This window comes from Scylla paramamosain, chromosome 12 (genome assembly GCF_035594125.1).
Source record: "Scylla paramamosain isolate STU-SP2022 chromosome 12, ASM3559412v1, whole genome shotgun sequence".
In the NCBI taxonomy this organism is placed as follows: Eukaryota; Metazoa; Arthropoda; class Malacostraca; order Decapoda; family Portunidae; genus Scylla; species Scylla paramamosain.
This window is the reverse complement of record NC_087162.1, coordinates 14,000,728-14,018,839: the sequence shown is the minus strand read 5'-3', so window position 1 is coordinate 14,018,839 and position 18,112 is coordinate 14,000,728. Positions and strand designations below refer to the sequence as shown.

The following is an 18,112-nucleotide window of genomic DNA, read 5'->3' as shown; positions in this document are numbered from 1 at the left end:
CATGATGACAAGTATTCACCACGCTGCATAATGAATAATGATGATATGAAATAATAATAATAGGACTACTATTAATAAGAATAATGTTAACCGCACATTACTGTGAAACAACACTAGCCATAGTCCTTGGTACGATTGAGCAACGTATTCTGGAAGACATTGCCATGACGGTGTTGTAAGGTGGTAGTGAGGGAGCAAGGGAGGGAAAGAAGTGCAAGGGACAACCACAGCAGTTGTGCGGCGCTGCCCAGCTGGCCACGCTGGCGTGGGGTGATCCCTGCCGTCCTGTGTCCACTGCTTGTCCTTGACGCCATAGAGAGTCGTAGACGCCTCACAGCGGCGCCGCACATCATTGCAGGTTTTATGACGACCGTTCATTATGGGTCGCGAGTGAGCGCCGCAGCTCAGCGTGTGGCGTTTGATGCCCCGGAGCGTGGCAAGGGACAAGGGTTTGCGCCTCGCTACTGTTGTCACCACCATGCCACCACGAGTACTGTGTGAGGGTCGCAGTAAAGGATCCCAGCAATCACTGCTGCTGATAACTTACTCAGATAAGGAGAAAGCTGGCGCACAGTAGCTGCTTATTTCTCCACGTACTAGTTTTGCTGCACAAATAAGTACAAGTTACACTCTTTGACGGCAGAACATTCACTGGTGAAAGTCGTCCACGTCAGTTGTGTTGACGTAGGTCATGATGGAGAGAGGCGGTCAGGGCCCTGCACTTGGTTGATACTCCCTGGTTCATGTGCCAGTCTGACCTGCCGCTGGCTAATTCGCAAAATATAAAATTATACGCGTTGTTTGCTTTGTAGGCGGAAGAGAGTGGCTCGGGTCGTCAGGCAGCGGGAATAGGGGAGGAACGTGGATTGGGCTAGATTGGGCACAGCCCAATCTAGCCTGCTGGCCTGCTGGCCCTGCTGGGGCAACTCAGTGTTGCGCGCGGCGCTGAAGGTTAAGGTAGTGTGTGGGTGTTTCGATCGCGAGGCTTTTCACCCCGTGACAGACTGGGGACCGGCGAGGGGCGTGGCGGGACGGCATCACTCCACCCAACTGTGATTACTGCGACGCTCACCCACAGTAGGAAGTGGCGGGCGTAGAGGAAGCACGGGGAGTGATGGCAGCCAGCAGTAAAAACCCAGAGGGAGGGGCAGGCGTGGACGACCCCTTGACGGCGGAGATGCGGGAGGCGTGCGGGGTGATCGGATGTGTGCTGGCCCGCAGCACCCCAGACGGCGTGGTGAACGTGGCTAGGATGATCTACCTCGGACTGGTGGCCCTTCAGCACAGGTAGGACACACACACACACACACACACACACACACGTAGTAGTGTAGTGGTTAGTACGCTCGGCTCACAACCAAGAAGGCCCGGGTTCGAATCCCGGGCGCGGCGAGGGAAATGGGCGAGCCTCTCATTGTGTAGTCCCTGTTCACCTAGCAGCAAGTAGGTACGGGATGTAACCCGAGGGATTGTGGCCTCGCTGTCCTGGTGTGTGGTGTGTCAGTGGTCTCAGTCCTACCCGAAGATCGGTCACTATGAGGTCTGAGCTCTTTCCGTAGGGGAACGGCTGGCTGGGTGACCAGCAGACGACCGTAGGTGAATCACACACACACACACCAACTTCCTTGACTAGAACATTCTTTTGAGAGAGAGTCCTATTATTACTATTGTTACTACCACTACTACTGCTACTACTGCTGCTGCTGCTGCTGCTGCTGCTGCTGCTGCTGCTGCTGCTGCTGCTGCTGCTGCTGCTGCTACTACTACTACTACTACTACTTTTAATAATAGTAATAAAATAGTAATAGTAATAATAATAATAATAATAATAATAATAATAAAAATAGTAATAATAATAATAATAATAATAATAATAATAATAATAATAATAATAATAATAAAACCACCACCATCACCACCGCCACTACGTACTAAACCCAGCATTCCCCTACGTTCAGAGGCCAAGAGAGTGCGGGCATCGTGACCAGCGAGGGGCCTGCCAGCACGCACTTCAACTATCAGAAGGGGGGACGGCCTGGTGGCGGCGATCTTCACGGACGAGAAGCTCAACAAACTCAAAGGTAATGACTCTCTTAAGTACCATACTCTAAGACACTTCCACGCCGCACTACATTCAAAAGGCTCTATTACAGTTGAAGTTACACGGATTTTTAAGGTTTTTATGATTCCATATTCTGAAACACTTTTGCATCGCACATCTGCTATTTTCAAAAGGTTCTAATTGAAGCTATACGGATTTTTTTTTTTAACGTTTCAATGGTTCTATACTCTGAAACACTCCTGCGCCCCACCTCCACTACTTTCAAAAGTTGAAGCTACACGGGTTTTTAAAGAGGGTTTTAACGGTTCTAGTGACAGATAAACAAGATTTCTACATTAGTAATAGGAGGAACAGTCCTGAGAACCCGGCTAATGATCTCTGGCCTTGGAAAACAGTCGTGGTGAGAGAGAAACCAAAGCGTTTTTTTTTTTTAATACGGGACAATTTGAGTTTCTCTCTCTCTCTCTCTCTCTCTCTCTCTCTCTCTCTCTCTCTCTCTCTCTCTCTCTCTCTCTCTCTCTCTCTCTCTCTCTCTCTCTCTCTCTCTCTCTCCAAAACCATAGCTAATTAAACCAGTACAACGCTAGACTTTATAAACTTGACTTTCCGTTCAATAACTAAGACATGGGTAATCACAATCTCAGTAAGCCTATCATCGTTACACAAGGCTGTGGTCGCCTCATACACACACACACACACACACACACACACTGTCAAGATGTGTATGTGCAGGTTGCCATGTCTAATTAAGCATAGTCATTGTTTACATAGAAAGTCGTCGTCTTTTCTTCTTTTTCTTGTTTTTCTTGTTTTCTTTTTCGTTCTTTTTCTTTTTTTTCTTTCTTTTTTTTATCTTTCTTCTTTTTATCTTTCTTTTCTTTTATCTTCTTTTCTTTTTATCTTACTTCTTTTCTTTCTTCTTCTTTTCTTCTTCTTCTTCTTCTTCTTTTCTTTCTTTATTATCTTCTTCTTCTTCTTCTTCTTCTTCTTCTTCTTCTTCTTCTTCTTCTTCTTCTTCTTCTTCTTCTTCTTCTTCTTCTTCTTCTTCTTCTTCTTCTTCTTCTTCTTCTTCTTCTTCTTCTTCTTCTTCTTCTTCTTCTTCTTCTTCTTCTTCTTCTTCTTCTTCTTCTTCTTCTTCTTCTTCTTCTTCTTCTTCTTCTTCTTCTTCTTCTTCTTCTTCTTCTTCTTCTTCTTCTTCTTCTTCTTCTTCTTCTTCTTCTTCTTCTTCTTCTTCTTCTTCTTCTTCTTCTTCTTCTTCTTCTTCTTCTTCTTCTTCTTCTTTCTTCTTCTTCTTCTTCTTCTTCTTCTTCTTCTTCTTCTTCTTCTTCTTCTTCTTCTTCTTCTTCTTCTTCTTCTTCTTCTTCTTCTTCTTCTTCTTCTTCTTCTTCTTCTTCTTCTTCTTCTTCTTCTTCTTCTTCTTCTTCTTCTTCTTCTTCTTCTTCTTCTTCTTCTTCTTCTTCTTCTTCTTCTTCTTCTTCTTCTTCTTCTTCTTCTTCTTCTTCTTCTTCTTCTTCTTCAGAGAGAGAGAGAGAGAATCTATGAATATTGAATCAAACTGGTTTTTAAATGGCGGGGCATCACGGAAAAGAAGGGTCATTCAGTTAAATTACGTAAAAATTAACCAGATATAACTAGACTGCATTGAACACTCCTTAACCAATGGTGTTGTTAAGACGAGTAATCAAGAGAGAGAGAATGAAGTAGGCTGGGATGATTTATATAGGTACTGCCACGTGTAGCTCCTGATGGCTTCTTGTAAGCTTCCCTCATGTTCCTGTGTTAACTAAGTTTACCACCACCAGTCCATCACTAAGGTCTTCAGTAAGGTTGTGACCCAGTGCCCTAATGTCTGTTGTCTGTGTTTACTTGTGGTACTGTTCATGCAATGTTGGTCAACCACATACTACTCTGATTGACTTTAAAATCTGTGCAGTGTGAGTTTTCAATGTAATTGTATAGTACTAATTCTCTCTCTCTCTCTCTCTCTCTCTCTCTCTCTCTCTCTCTCTCTCTCTCTCTCTCTCTCTCTCTCTCTCTCTCTCAGGTGACATGGGCCTGGGACACACTCGCTACTCCACAGCCGGCGGGCGGGACCCCACCAACACGCAGCCCTTCATGGTGCACACTCGCCACGGGCCCCTCGCCACTGCCCACAACGGAGAGCTCATCAACGCCATGGCTCTCAGGAAAGCGGTGAGGGATACGAGCCTCTCTGTTGCTCTTAGCTGCTAGTTTTGTCTTTCTGCGTTTCTTTGTTTGTGTTCCGTGTTTTTTTTTTCTTTTCTTTTTTTTTGCGTCTCATTCATTCATTTTTTGTTAGTTTCTTCTCTTTCCTTCTTTTTTTCTTTTCATTCTGTTTTGCATGTTTTTGTTTTTTTTTCGTAAAGCCTATCTTCCTATTGCTATTGCTTCCTTTTATGGTTTATTCCTCCTCCTCCTCCTGTTGTTGTTGTTGTTGTTGTTGTTGTTGTTGTTGTTGTTCTTCTTCTTTCCTTCCTTCCTTTCTTTCTTTCTTTCTCTTCCGTTTTGCTTTCTTCTTCCCTATATGCTGTTGTTCTCCTTCCTCTTCCTCCCGTCACTCATTACACACAGCATCCATCATACCGCAGATCATGGACCGCGGCGTCGGGCTCTCCACGCTGTCAGACTCCGAGCTCATAACGCAAATGCTGTCCCAGGCTCCTCCCCGTGGCGAAAAAAGCCAAACCGGACTGGGGCGCGCGCATACGACACCTGATTGAGGCCACGCCCACCGCCTACTCCCTCGTCGTGATGCAGGAGGATAAGATCTACGGCGTGCGTGACCCCTTCGGCAACCGCCCCCTCTGCATCGGCCGCCTCATGCCCCTCGGGACGGCGAACGGTGAGGCAATGCGTGAGTGTGTGTAGGATGTAGGTACACCAAGACGGCGTTGCAATAGTCTCTCTCTCTCTCTCTCTCTCTCTCTCTCTCTCTCCTCTCTCTCTCTCTCTCTCTCTCTCTCTCTCTCTCTCTCTCTCTCACATCACGTAGTCCAATAAAAATTATTGAAGTTTAATCTTAAAAGCGCTATGTCATTAAAAGGAAGAAAAGTATTATAATTTATTACTTTTTAGAGTCCACAGGTAATGTGTGTCTCGGACACACATTACCATATATATATATATATATATATATATATATATATATATATATATATATATATATATATATATATATATATATATATATATATATATATATATATATATATATATATATATATATATATATATATATATATATATATATATATATATATAATACCATCTTATCAGTTTATTGGATAGTCATCATCGTCATCTCAGTGGGCTTTTTCTTATTAGATTTTTGTTGCCCGTGGCCGGTGTCACTCCTACATAAAAAAAATAAATACATCATTACCATCATCTTATCACCACCACCACCACCACCACCACCCTCTATTATAATAAAGGCTTTTCTTCTCCACCTATCTATGTTAGCTTACCGTCTGTTCCATTTTGTCTCAACAAAAATGTCGTATATCATCTCTCTCCCAAGACTGAACTTCCTTCTCATTTGTAACTTATTCTCTCCATTTAATTCTTGTCATGTTTTGCCTTCTGTAATTATTCCTTCGTCATTACTTCTTCCCTCTTCCTTTACTCAATTTGGCCGTCTCCATGTTCGGTGTTTGGTGAAACGGGGGATGACATATCTTTATTCTCGTTTTCTTCCGGACGCAGACGATGAACAACGCAAGCCTCTGGGATGGGTGTTCAGCTCCGAGTCCTGCGCCTTCCAGTCCATGGGGGCGACGCTCATGAGAGAGGTGTGTATTATTATTATTAGTAGTAGTAGTAGTACTAGTAGTAATAGTAGTTTGTCTTAATTCTTTTTTAACTTATTTTTTGGGAAGAGTGACAGTTGAATAGACTTTTCTTTTTTTTTTCCTTAGCCATGTTCCTTCATACGTAAGGCAGCAGTAATAGCAGTGGCAGTAGTAGTAGTAGTAGTAGTAGTAGTAGTAGTAGTAGTAAAATACCTTCACAACATTGATTTCTCTTTCATACACACTAACATTAGCAACAGTAATAGCAGCAGCAGCAGCAACAACAACAAACGCGACAAAGGAACCTCTCCTCAACACACACACACACACACACACACACACACAGTTCTTCAGTCCCCATCACACCCTTCCCTCTCCTTCCCTCAGGTGTACCCAGGGGAAATAGTGGAGCTGAGTCCTGACGGTGTGCGCTCCTTGGATATTGTGCCCCGGCCCAAGCGCACCGCCCCGCACAGCAACGCCCACGGGGACCCAGACGACATAGACCACGAGACCATCTTGCTGGGACCCCCGCCCGCCTTCTGCATCTTCGAGTACGTCTACTTCGCCAGAGCTGACTCCGTGTTTGAAGGTATGTTGCTCTCTCTCTCTCTCTCTCTCTCTCTCTCTCTCTCTCTCTCTCTCTCTCTCTCTCTCTCTCTCTCTCTCTCTCTCTCTCTCTCTCTCTCTCTCTCTCTCTCTCTCTCGATTAAGAGGCGACTTAATACAGGTGCTTAAAGTCATCAAAAGTATTGAGAACATGGACTGCAGTAAATATTTCACGATAGGTTTTTTTCAAATTACACGAGAGGAAGCGGTTGCAAAATTATTGGTAAATCATTAAACTCTCATGAATCAATTTTTTTTTTTCCCATCGTGTCATCAATCTATTGTAGTGTGCAGCGAGATAAGGCGATGTGACACAAATGTAGGGAGAAGAAGAATGAAGGAAGGAGAGAGAGAGAGAGAGAGAGAGACGAGACGAGACTTGGGGCCACGGGAGAGTTTTGGCGCACTTTCCCAGTCAGTGTGTTACTACCCAGCGCTTAGATGGGGTGAACATATTAACACGTGCAGTAGTATCTGGCGGAGACTGGGGCGGAAATACAGCTAGTCGGGTCAGTTGCTTTTAAGGGATAAGTGAGTCATTACCGGCCGTACATCCCGGCCCCCTCCCTGGGATATTATTCCTCGACCTTATATGTGTGATTGCTCGTTGCAATTGTTTATTTCTAGACGTGCTTGGCGATTCTTTCTCAGCTGGTGGAGTTTGTTGTAGTTGTTGTATTTCCTTGTCTGTAGGTGGGTAAAACAGACTGACGACATTAGTAGTGTGACCTGGCGTTAAGGGTGCGTGAATCAAAGGTGGACCTTGTAACTCATATTAAGCCCTGCACCCAGTCATGTAGGAGGTGACTAGGGGGGACCTAGTCCAGGTGCGGCAGGTTTTTAATTTATTTCCATTCTTTCCTATATTCTTTATTTTATTTTATTTTTTTATTTTTTTTTTACTTTTCTAACCCCGCAAAATATTTATTTCCGATCTCTTTCCTGAACAGTTTATGCTGGAGGGAGTGGAGGATGGGGAGAGAGCCTTTTGCTTTCCTGTCTTCTTCTACTATTATCACCTTAGTAGTCCTAGGTCAGGTCACCTCGTGAGGACCGCAAGGTCTGTTGACATCTGTGTTTCCATGTCACTCTCTCTCTCTCTCTCTCTCTCTCTCTCTCTCTCTCTCTCTCTCTCTCTCTCTCTCTCTCTCTCTCTCTCTCTCTCTCTCTCTCTCTCTCTCTCTTAGGGTATTCAAATGTAATCATGTTCATGTTTTACTTTTATTATCTTTTGTTAGCTTTGTTCTGTTTGATCGAATTATCCATGATTGTAAATGTTATTCTGATGACTTTATATGGACCATAACCTAATTTATACATACATTATGTTTTATTTAGTGTCTGCTTTTTCTGGTTAATAAAAAAATATATCTGTCCATCTATCTATCTGTTATCTATCTATCTATCTATCGGTATGCAGGTCAGCAGGTGTACAGCGTGCGTCAGCGGTGTGGTCGCCAGCTAGCCATCGAGTCACCAGTGGACGCAGACATCATCTCCACTGTGCCTGAGTCGGCCACCCCTGCGGCCCTCGGCTTCTCTCTCGAGGTCAGAACGTCAACAGCTTGCTCATTACTACTGTGGCTCACGTCAAGCAGAATATTCTTACATGCTGCTTAATGATCTTACACAATCTTTAATTTGTGGCAGTGCCTTAGTATATGACATCTCTTTTCTTGCTCTGAGTGCCTTATGTTGTTTGAGTAATCGTACATGATTTTGCTGAGAACTAATTAAACCACTGACACTAGGAAATTTTGATCATATCCATCGTTTTTGTTATCACTAGGATCTTTAAAAATTGTGCTTTAAACTTCCACCACCACATTTTAGTAACATTAAAGAGAAGCCAATAGTAGAGTTCACATTCACTTTCTACTTGTAACAGTAACTTACAGTCTTAGTAGAAATGTTAACAGCTCATGTAAAGACAAAGATTGGTAAGTGTGTTCCGGCCGCAGTCTGGCATTCCGTACATCGAGGTGCTGTGCAAGAACCGCTACGTGGGGCGAAGCTTCATTCAGCCCGACACACGCTCCCGAAAACTGGCCGTGGCTAAGAAGTTTGGTGCGCTGTCCGAGAACTTGATGGGACGACGTGTGGTGCTGGTGGATGACTCCATCGTGCGGGGAACAACTGTGGGCCCCATCATCCAGCTACTGCGGCAAGCTGGGGCAAAGGAGGTGGGTGAAATGGAACGAAAGGAGAGACAAGTTTTGTAGTATGTACTGAACTTCGCATTACTGCCGCATCCTCTGAAATATACAGTGGGTTCTTACATTGTTGAAAGTTTGGTTGTTACTCCTTAGAATATTGCTTTTTCGCATCACTATTTCATAGCCTCTTCCCTGCATTGCAACAGGTACACATCCGTGTGGCCTCCCCCCCTCTCAAGCATCCCTGTTACATGGGCATCAATATTCCCACGCGGGGAGAACTCTTGGCCAACCAAAAGCCCCTTGAGGAACTGGCCAGCCACGTGGGTAAGGATTGATCTCACTGCGTAGGCGGCAGTGATTTCACCACACTTTTAAATGGTTTAGGGTAGTGTTTTGTGTCTGACCAACCTTAAGAGATTTTTTTCGATGTACTGCTTCAAGGACTTTCAACTCTACTGTGGTCTGTGTGCTTCTTTTCAATGTTGAAACACTTTAATTTTGACATTATCAAGCCAGATGATGGTGTGCTGAGATGGCAAATGTGAATGTATGTACATCTGGGTGTTAACTGTGTCATGTCTCCTGCAGGTGCTGATAGCCTGGCCTACCTGAGCATCGAAGGGTTAAGGAAGGCAGTGCGTCAAGGCATCGTCCTAAAGAACAACATTCCCACTGGCCACTGCACTGCCTGCCTGGATGGTAACTACCCTGTAAATCTTGAGTGGTAGTCCAAGACCGTCTAAGATTCTTTCAAGACACATTCACTAATGGAACATTGTATGGAGCATTGTTTTGCCAGCCCATCCTCTGACAGCCATACTAAGAGGAATACTCGCTCCACAAAAGAATCCCACCATTTCCTCTGTTCAAGTACTTAGTGTTTATGTGGGATTTTTTTAAGTAACAATTCTTTTGTCCTAAGATGGAATTTTTATGATCTATAAATTGTTCTTCCAACAACAAGCTTACAGGGAAAAAAACTTTTCCCTGCATAAGACATTTTTTTTTTTTTTTTTATCATCTGGTCTTATTATGGTTAATTGTTTGGCTAGTCTTTTGAGCACCTGCATTCAAAGTCTGGTTTTGAGCACACAAATGCTTGTTATGATATAAACATGACAGAGAGAAGAAACTAGTCTTAATACTTTCTTTGTCAGAGATGTGGCCATGAAAGTTGCTAGCTTTTCCTAAGCTGTGCATCATTCTTGCATAATTAGATTTTGCCTCCCTCTAGGGGCTTTATTATCCATGTGTCTGAATGGACACTGTCACTTCTCTATCTTGCAAACTCTCTAACTAATAATAACAACTAATAATAACAATAATGAGATATTTGCATTAGAATCAAGTAAATACATATTACACTCACATTTTTCATATTCATGTATGTAAGTGATGGATTTTCACTTCATTTGTTTTAGCAATCTATGTATATTATAAGGTTAATGACAGAAGAGTGAGATGCAAGATTATATATATATATATATATATATATATTAATGTCAAATATGATACAACATATCTGATCTTTGGTAATAGTATATATGATTTATACATCCTTTCTTACAAAACAATATATACATACTCGTAGATATTTAACATCAACTTATCATTGGTATATAAATAAAAGCAACAATTCTGTAACCAATTTTGACTCAATAATATGCATCAATCATGGTGTGGGTGTGTGCGTGTACTATATTGTACATATATCTTCATAAACAGACCCAACACATTAAAGCACATGAGCAAACCAACACACAAGTGCACATACACACACACATCCCTGAACATCACCAGGGAACTCATGAGGGAATTTCCTGGAGAAGTAAGACACCTGGGAAGGAAGAAAGAGACGGTGAGGCACTGGGAGAAAATCTGAATCCCAGATCACCAACTGAAGATGCATTTGTTACCTGGGAGGGTAGGAGTCACAAAGTAAATGTCACTGGGAAAAGATGCAAGTCACCAGTACAGAGTAAATGTGCATCACTAACATATGGATGTCACTGAGAGAAAATACATGAATAAGGAGATCACCAGGTAAAGGAGGAAGTCACTGGGCCAGAAGAGGGGGAGGCACTATATTGTTTCATCGACTTCGGGATAGAAGTTTTGCCACCTGCAAATACACAAACTTTGTAACACTGTCAATGAGTGTTGTTCTCATTAGCTAAGTGGGTAATGTATTTCTTCTTTTTAAGATGTGTTTTTAGGACATGGGGCAAAGTGATTTTATACTTTAACCAGAACCTCAACTTACTTATAAGGTACTAGATTATACATGTACAAATCTTAAAAATAACTATGGCTTTTGGTCAAAGACAAAATCAATCTGCTGCTGACGGGAAAACATGAATATTTTGGCCAATCAGTGTTTAGTAGCATCACCGTTGTGTGTCCTCAGGTGGCAAAATTACTATGCCAGACCTGGTGTGATGAAGTATAGGAAATACATAGTCTGAAGGTCTGTAAAGGTGGATTCATGAGTGCTTGCTCAGACAGTGCCTCTTGATAACACTCTTGCGGCTGGAGCGAAAGGGACAGAAGGAGCAGATGAAGGGTTTCTCTCCTGAGTGGGTACGGCAGTGCCTCACAAAGACAGAGTGCCAGGGGGTGGAATAGCTGCAGTGGGTGCAGCGGTGGACCTTAAGGGAGCGGGGTCTGCCTCCCCTTCCAGTGCCACCTGCCAGTTTAGGTGCCCTCCCCCTACGCCCTCCATCCATGCCAAGCTGTGGTGGAGCGTTGATGGGGATGGTTACTGTGATGATGGTACTGGTGACTCTTTGCTCTCATTATACAGTATACTAAAGATTGCAGGGACACTAAAGTTATGACCAATCTCTCTCTCTCTCTCTCTCTCTCTCTCTCTCTCTCTCTCTCTCTCTCTCTCTCTCTCTCTCTCTCTCTCTCTCTCTCTCTCTCTCTCTCTCTCTCTCTCTCTCTCACACACACACACACACACACACACACACACACACACACACACACACACAGATACTAACTTGAGGCAGGTGAAATGGAGTTGTTTGTAAGTTGAATTGACTGTACAGCTCCATTTGTCCCTCACAGTTAAGGCTGTCAAGGTTGGGAAAGCCGTCATAACACCCATCAGTCTCATGAAGGCTCTGGGAGGCATGAAACCCAAAGTCAGCTAAGTTTATGATTCTAAATTTTAATAACTCCAGGGGTTAAATTTCATAACTAAAGTTGTTACTATATTTCTATGGACAGGAAGATAGTATTATGTATAGTTTATATCGAAGATATTATCAATAATAATGCGCAAAGGGAAATTTGATGACTTCTAGACAAATGAGTATCATTACAAAAAACAGAGGCTTGAATGCAGTTCTATGCATCACAGCTTCCTTACCTGTGAAATTCCTGAGGAGCCTGGCATGCCTGCTTCAGTCAAGTGTTGCTGAGGTAGTGGTAGTGGTTGTTGTTGCTGGTTCTGCTGCTGTTGTAGGCCAGGCACTGCTCCTCCACCTCCCTCCATGGTACACAGATAATTCTGTGGCTGTGAGCTGGTTCCCATTCCCCCTGTCAAACCAGTAGTGGTGGCTGAAGGGGGGAAGCCATCTGGGGCACAATCTAGCTGGCCATCATAGCACAGGCCAGGGCTGCTCTCAGAAAGTTCCTCCTTCACCACCACATCCTCAAGAGGGCTCTGTGAGGCCAAGAATGTATGAAGCTTTGTATTATTAACTCTTTATCAACTGAAGACAGGTATGTGTGTCCCTTAACTTATAGGTATTCCAGTTTCAGCAAAGAATAATAATACCAGGAGGTATTAAAGAGGTATGAATGAAAACAGGTTATTATAAGGTTTTCTAATACAGACCAGTAATAAAAACTTAAACACATGCATACAATGAGGAGAATGCTGGGCATAGACATTATTTCTGAATTAGTGCTTTGAAGAGAGAACTATTAGATCAACTCCTAAGCAAACTCAGGATCCCAAAGTGACCTTAATATTAGGGCTTGTGCTTTTTGGAGCAGTACTTGAGACCATTTACTGTACCCCTAATTATTAGACATCAGTCTCACCTTAAAGGATACATCAGGAGTGCATTCAAGGGCTCCAGTGTTGTGTGTTGGGGACGCAGGAGGCAAGAGCAAGGGAGGCTCTGAGATGTTGCCACTGTTTATGCCCCTCACCTTCTCAGCACCATGAATCACTTCCTGGCATTCCCCTGCTGTGCTGCTTTCCTCCACCTCACAGTAATCCTCATCCTGAGATGCAACAGTATCACTGCAGCGCTCTTTCTTTCTGCGCTTGGGCTTGGCAGCAGCAGCAGCAGCAAATGTGGTGGTGGCTGCAGCGGCTGCTTCAGTTGAGTCGTTCATGCTGTCATCTGGCACAGCCAGACCCTTGATGCACAGAGACTCGGCAGCACGGATGAGGCTGGCCAATTCATCCTGGGAGATGTTGGCTACGCCAGAGTACATGTAGCTGAGCAGTGCCTCAAGGTTCTTGGCTGTAATGTCCTTTAGCACAACAATGGGGTGCTTGCAAGCAGTGTGCTGAAACATGTCCTCAAAGTACTCACTGCAAGCTGCCAGCACCAACTTGTGGGCAGGGTAGAACTTTCCCTCACATGCCACTGTCACGTCACTGTAGTTGCCCTGCAGTGGAGGAGAGAAGTGAGATGAAGCAGCTCTTACACACAAGCGACTGCAGGCAGAGTGAAGTCAAGCAAGATGTTTTATCCACCATTTTACTTATAATAAGAATGTGTTAGAATTATTAATTTATCAAATCATGAAAATTATATTTCATGATACGGACAATATATTAATGTCTTTACCCCTAAATCTTTACTTTTTTCTCCACCTCTTGATGTTTTCTATTGTCTGAATGAAGACAGACCACTATCATGCATAATCATCATCAAATTAAGTCATCACACGTCAGCTTACCTTGTCTCGGAACTTTGAGATGATGTTTGAGAAGGTGACATTGTGGTATTTCCAGGACAACACCAACATTTTGTCTCCCATTGTGTCTTGGCACCTGCTGATGAACAAACACACTGCTAGCTGGAATGGACTAAATGACTTGAAAATGTAAAACTTTTAAATTACATACACATGATTCAGGAATGGATATTAGTATTATACTATTATAAATCACAAATGCAACATTAATTATAACAACATAAATAATATTCACCACCTCCCCTCCCCCCTCCCAAAAAAAAGAAAGAAAGAAAGAAAGAAAGAACTTTTCTCACCTCTGAAAGAATGTGGAGGTGTCCAAAAGACAGGCGCTATTATTGGTCTTCTGAAGAACGGAGAGTAAAAAACCATCAAAGGCACTACCACAAAACTGCAAAATAAAATGCATTTGTTCTATAGATACAGTTCAATATGTATTATTATACAGAAAGATATAATGTGTAGGTAGGGCAGTATATGTAGTAATGTTTTGTGTATTAGGATTCTAGTGGCCACATGGGTGTGAGTGTGTGTGTGTGTATGTGTGTGTGTGTGGATACAACAGTCTGTCTCTGCTTCTGGTTATGTGGAGCTTGGGAAAGACCTCCTGTCCCTGTGTGTCCCAAAGTGGAAGAGTGCCAGTTGACAAGCAGCAGCAGTCATGTGCAGACATGCTAAAGCAGTGGGCAGCCAGGGAAGCAGCCAGGGCATCTTGTTCCTGTAGGTATGAGGCTCAGATGGCAGCAGAGCTCAAGTCGGAGAGCAGACATGGATGGATGGATATACACATTGCTGTAAGCTATGCCTGGCTGTGTGGAGAATGTGAGGTGTCTGCTGGGTGCCAGAGTGCCAGCCCGAGGGGAGTGCATGGATGTAGATGTCCTGCTGGCTATGAGGCTTCCCTGCTGCTGGAAAGAGCGAGAAGCTGGACATGCTGTGGTAGGGAGCTGTGCCCAGATGTGAAAAGACTAAGGGTGTCTGCTGTGTTGCCTGCATGCTGACCTGAGGGAACTGTGTGGAGGTAGATGTCCTGCTGGCTGTGAGGTTTTCCTGCTGCTGGAGAGTGCAGCTGAGTTGGGAATTGAATGCAGCACAGTAAGGACGTGTGTGTAGTGTGTCTGAGAGCCAGAATAAGACATGTTTTTGAGTGTTAACCATGTCCTGTAGCTGTATTTGGAGGATAAACATGTGTCTTGTGTACCCAAGCATGTCATCACCACCTACAGTACTGTGTGCTGTCTTGAGTAAAGTTATCCCTGTGTTCATTGCCACTACTCCTGAGGTGACAGGCAGGAGGTTTGCAACTGTATGTATGTATATAAAGTTTGCTTTAATATAGTAAACATAGTTCATTTAGATCTATCAGCTAATGACAATTTAGGGATGAAACAGAATATTAATTATATAAGAAATTTTAATCTTAAAAATGAGTAACATATATAATGGAAAAGCAATACAACTCTTCTGTGAGTAAACAGCAACTCATGCATATGACACAGGTGTTCTTAGTAATGAGATCAGCATAATTCCAAAACAATACCAGAAAACTATAAATATACATAGGAAAAAAAATTAATAGAACCACATAATCAAAATACAATAACCTGTGATTGAGGAAACCTTTACAACAATAAAAAAAAATGTTCCATGTTTCCTTGATAATTATCAGATTGGAGCCTATAACTCCTCACTTATGTACATTATGGATATATTTTCTGCAGTAAATTTGCCTTTTCAACCAATATTCCCCTCTTGGCCATCCCCTAACCTGCCAGACCCCCATATCGTAAACTAACCTAACCTAACATTTTGTAACCTCCTAACTGAGGGACTTTGGCCTCCCCTGGACCCTCCATACTGTAAATTAAGCTAACCTGACATTTTGTAACCTAACTGGGAAGGCTTCGCCCACCGGGATCCCCCCGTAAGGTAAACTTATTACTAATTTCCGACAGGGTAAATTGGGGCTAGAAATGATCTAAACAGTGATATATAGACCCTACAAAGGGCTATAGTTATGTACGGTGTATTAGTTGAAACAGCAATAAAACCTTTTCTGCTTTTACTACAAGGTGCAAAGGGATAATACAGAGCCTATAACCTCATAATAATTACTAGCATAACTTTGGGAGACTATACCTGTGCTAAGAGTGAAAGGTAAGGCTTACACTAATCACTGCTAGCTACCTTGAAGCAGAGGGCACAGGTGAGAGCGAGGCGAGGCAGTAAGGGGCCCGAGCGTGTGCTGAAAATGGTTCATATCACCTATCGTGAGTTGCTCCAATATGCGAAGTTAACAAGACCAATCTCTCATAAACATGCCACACTTGTTTCCACTGTGTTCACCATTTGATCTTGTCCTGTGCCTAGCTGACGGTCATTCATGTTTCATTATCGCTCTAATCAGCTGACAATCCCGGTCCGTAACCTCAAAGTGACCTGACTTATGCCTTCGTGGTCAGGTGCAGGGCTGGTGAGTGAGGCTGAAGGGATTGATCAGACCAGTATCCTCTTCTCTCATTATCTTCCCACACTAACCTCCAGTGTTCACCATTCGATTTTGTTCTGTGCTCAGCTGACAGTTATTCATATTTCATCATCGTTCTAATCTTCAGGCCACCTGTCTTGTGCCTGCCTTCGTGGTCATAAACTGGTTTGGTAAGTGAAGTTGGAGAGGTTGCCAGATGTAATATTGCACTAGCTAACTACAGAAGTGCGCGTTGAGGCCGAATATTGCAATAAAGTAAAGATGTAATGAGGCTGATACGCCTGAAGGCGCCAACAGCTGAGCGAAGCACTGTTTGTTTTGGTCCACAGCTGAGGCTTTCGTTCCTCTTCCTCTTCTTGGGACTTGTTACGCCTTGAATCATTTACTCTTCTTCTTCTGGCCTGTTACGCCTTGAATAACTTTAGATTACTTTCCTTTTGTCTTCCTTTCTTCATCAGTTCCTAGGTACCCTTTATGATATAGGGTCCCTGTTCCTCACTGATTTTTTTTCATAAGGCTCTCTATCTTCTGCCTCCTCTCCACTCAACCTCCTCTCTTTTTTTTCCAAATCATCTCCCATCTCTTATTCGGCCTGCCTTGTTTTCTTCTTCCATCCACTTCCATATTTACCGGGACGATGTCTCAATTTTCAGCACTCGACGAAGAACGTTTTCCTGTGGTTCATTCTCCTTTCCCTATGTGTGTACTGCATCTCTTCCATGGAGCATCCCCTTTGAGTTTTCTTTTTTTTTTTTTCAAATGTCTTAAGTAATTACAGTATTTGAAATATGTAGAGTGGCTATCCGGTGCGTCTCCACTACAATAAACATTATATGAAACTGCAGGGACCCCACAGGGTTACATAGCAGCAATAGCATAATATCACCCCCACACCCCCCACCCCCCCCCCATGAAGCACCTTAGCTGAAAAGTGTTGCACCCTAAAAATATTGAAACAGCGAGAACAATTTGGGAGGAGCAAGTGAACCCACCGAAAATAGACAGAAAAGCGAAGAAATTTACAAAAGATGGGCGAAGCCATGATATTTCTTGTTGGCGCGCGCTTTTGATCTTGATGAAAATTTTAGTACATCAAAATTATGACAGTTGTTATTATATAACAACTTTTTTTTTATTAAAAAAATAGCATATACTTTTCAAATCATATTATCATATTACAGTAAATGGCAGTAATTTAATGCAGTAATTTGGAAATTTACTACTGATTGGGGCACTGGGTAACAGAGCCCCTCCCAAAAAAACTCACCAAAGCTCTAATTTTTGGTACTCGTCTAAACGAAAAGCAGCGGCCAAAGGTGACTGTGGAATCGAATTACGGCTACAATGGCTTTGATGGCTTGCTAACAAGCGAAAAAGGATGACTGGAATTGTCCCATTATATTTATGTGTAAATCATTGTGCTAAATCATTGTGTAAATTATGTATGTCTCCTTTCATATCTTTCAATGCTTCTTTCTTTTGTTTTCTAGTACTCGAACAAGATTTTTTTTTTTTTCTGTGACTTTACTGTCATTGTATTTTCTCCTGTCACAGTCAGTCGTGTTATAATTCTTCTGTCTACCTCCTTCCTCCTCACCTCTCCCTCTCAGTTCCTGTGTTTTAATGCCTCTGTGTCTCCTTCCTTCATATTTTAAATGTTCCGATGTCTCATTTTCCAGTACTCGACTAAGAATGTTTTCCTGTGGCTCATTATTGTATTGTCATTATATTTGTCTCCTGTCAATTCCTATAATGTCTCTGTCTCCTCCCTTCTTTCTCACCCCCCAGTCATGTTTCCCAGTGATTCTTGCTATTTTTCAGTCTAATGCTCACACTGTCCTATAGCTAAGTGGATGCACTAATCTCAAAATAGGCACAGTATGATTGAGATTTCTTTGCTGATGGAGATAATATTTATAATTCTTGGATTAATGACTTGGGGTGGACAACAGAATGGCTGGAAAATATTTAACCCGCAGTATTATGTGTTATTCAAGATATACCACTCAAAATACAGCTCTCTTGTCTCCCTCAT

At 42.8% G+C, this 18,112-nt stretch overlaps 2 protein-coding genes across 12 annotated transcripts; one reads left to right on the top strand and one right to left on the bottom strand.

Annotated features, from left to right (window-relative positions):
* Positions 1-10,282, top strand: LOC135105724 (amidophosphoribosyltransferase-like). Its single transcript, XM_064014159.1, is given in 12 exon segments — positions 1-1,287; positions 1,959-2,016; positions 2,018-2,081; positions 4,107-4,255; positions 4,672-4,745; positions 4,747-4,925; positions 5,789-5,874; positions 6,262-6,466; positions 7,904-8,031; positions 8,445-8,666; positions 8,846-8,966; positions 9,231-10,282. Coding segments are annotated over 12 exon segments (1,599 nt in total). The 5' UTR covers positions 1-1,114; the 3' UTR covers positions 9,371-10,282.
* LOC135105722 (protein bric-a-brac 1-like) lies at positions 10,100-16,916 on the bottom strand. 11 transcript variants are annotated; one of them, XM_064014148.1, is made up of 7 exons: positions 14,592-16,909; positions 13,886-13,980; positions 13,572-13,701; positions 12,699-13,277; positions 12,019-12,315; positions 11,648-11,770; positions 10,100-11,374 (listed from the first exon to the last, which is right to left on the bottom strand). In XM_064014148.1, the coding sequence occupies exons 1-7, from the start codon at positions 14,940-14,942 to the stop codon at positions 11,126-11,128; spliced, it is 1,824 nt and encodes a 607-aa protein (XP_063870218.1). In that variant the 5' UTR covers positions 14,943-16,909; the 3' UTR covers positions 10,100-11,125. The 11 variants fall into 11 exon arrangements, 10 of the variants coding, with proteins under 10 accessions (XP_063870218.1, XP_063870220.1, XP_063870219.1 ...); XM_064014150.1 differs by having other exon boundaries at positions 13,572-13,665; positions 14,592-16,907; XM_064014149.1 differs by having other exon boundaries at positions 13,572-13,668; positions 14,592-16,906.
* Between the last annotated feature and the right edge of the window lie 1,196 nt (positions 16,917-18,112).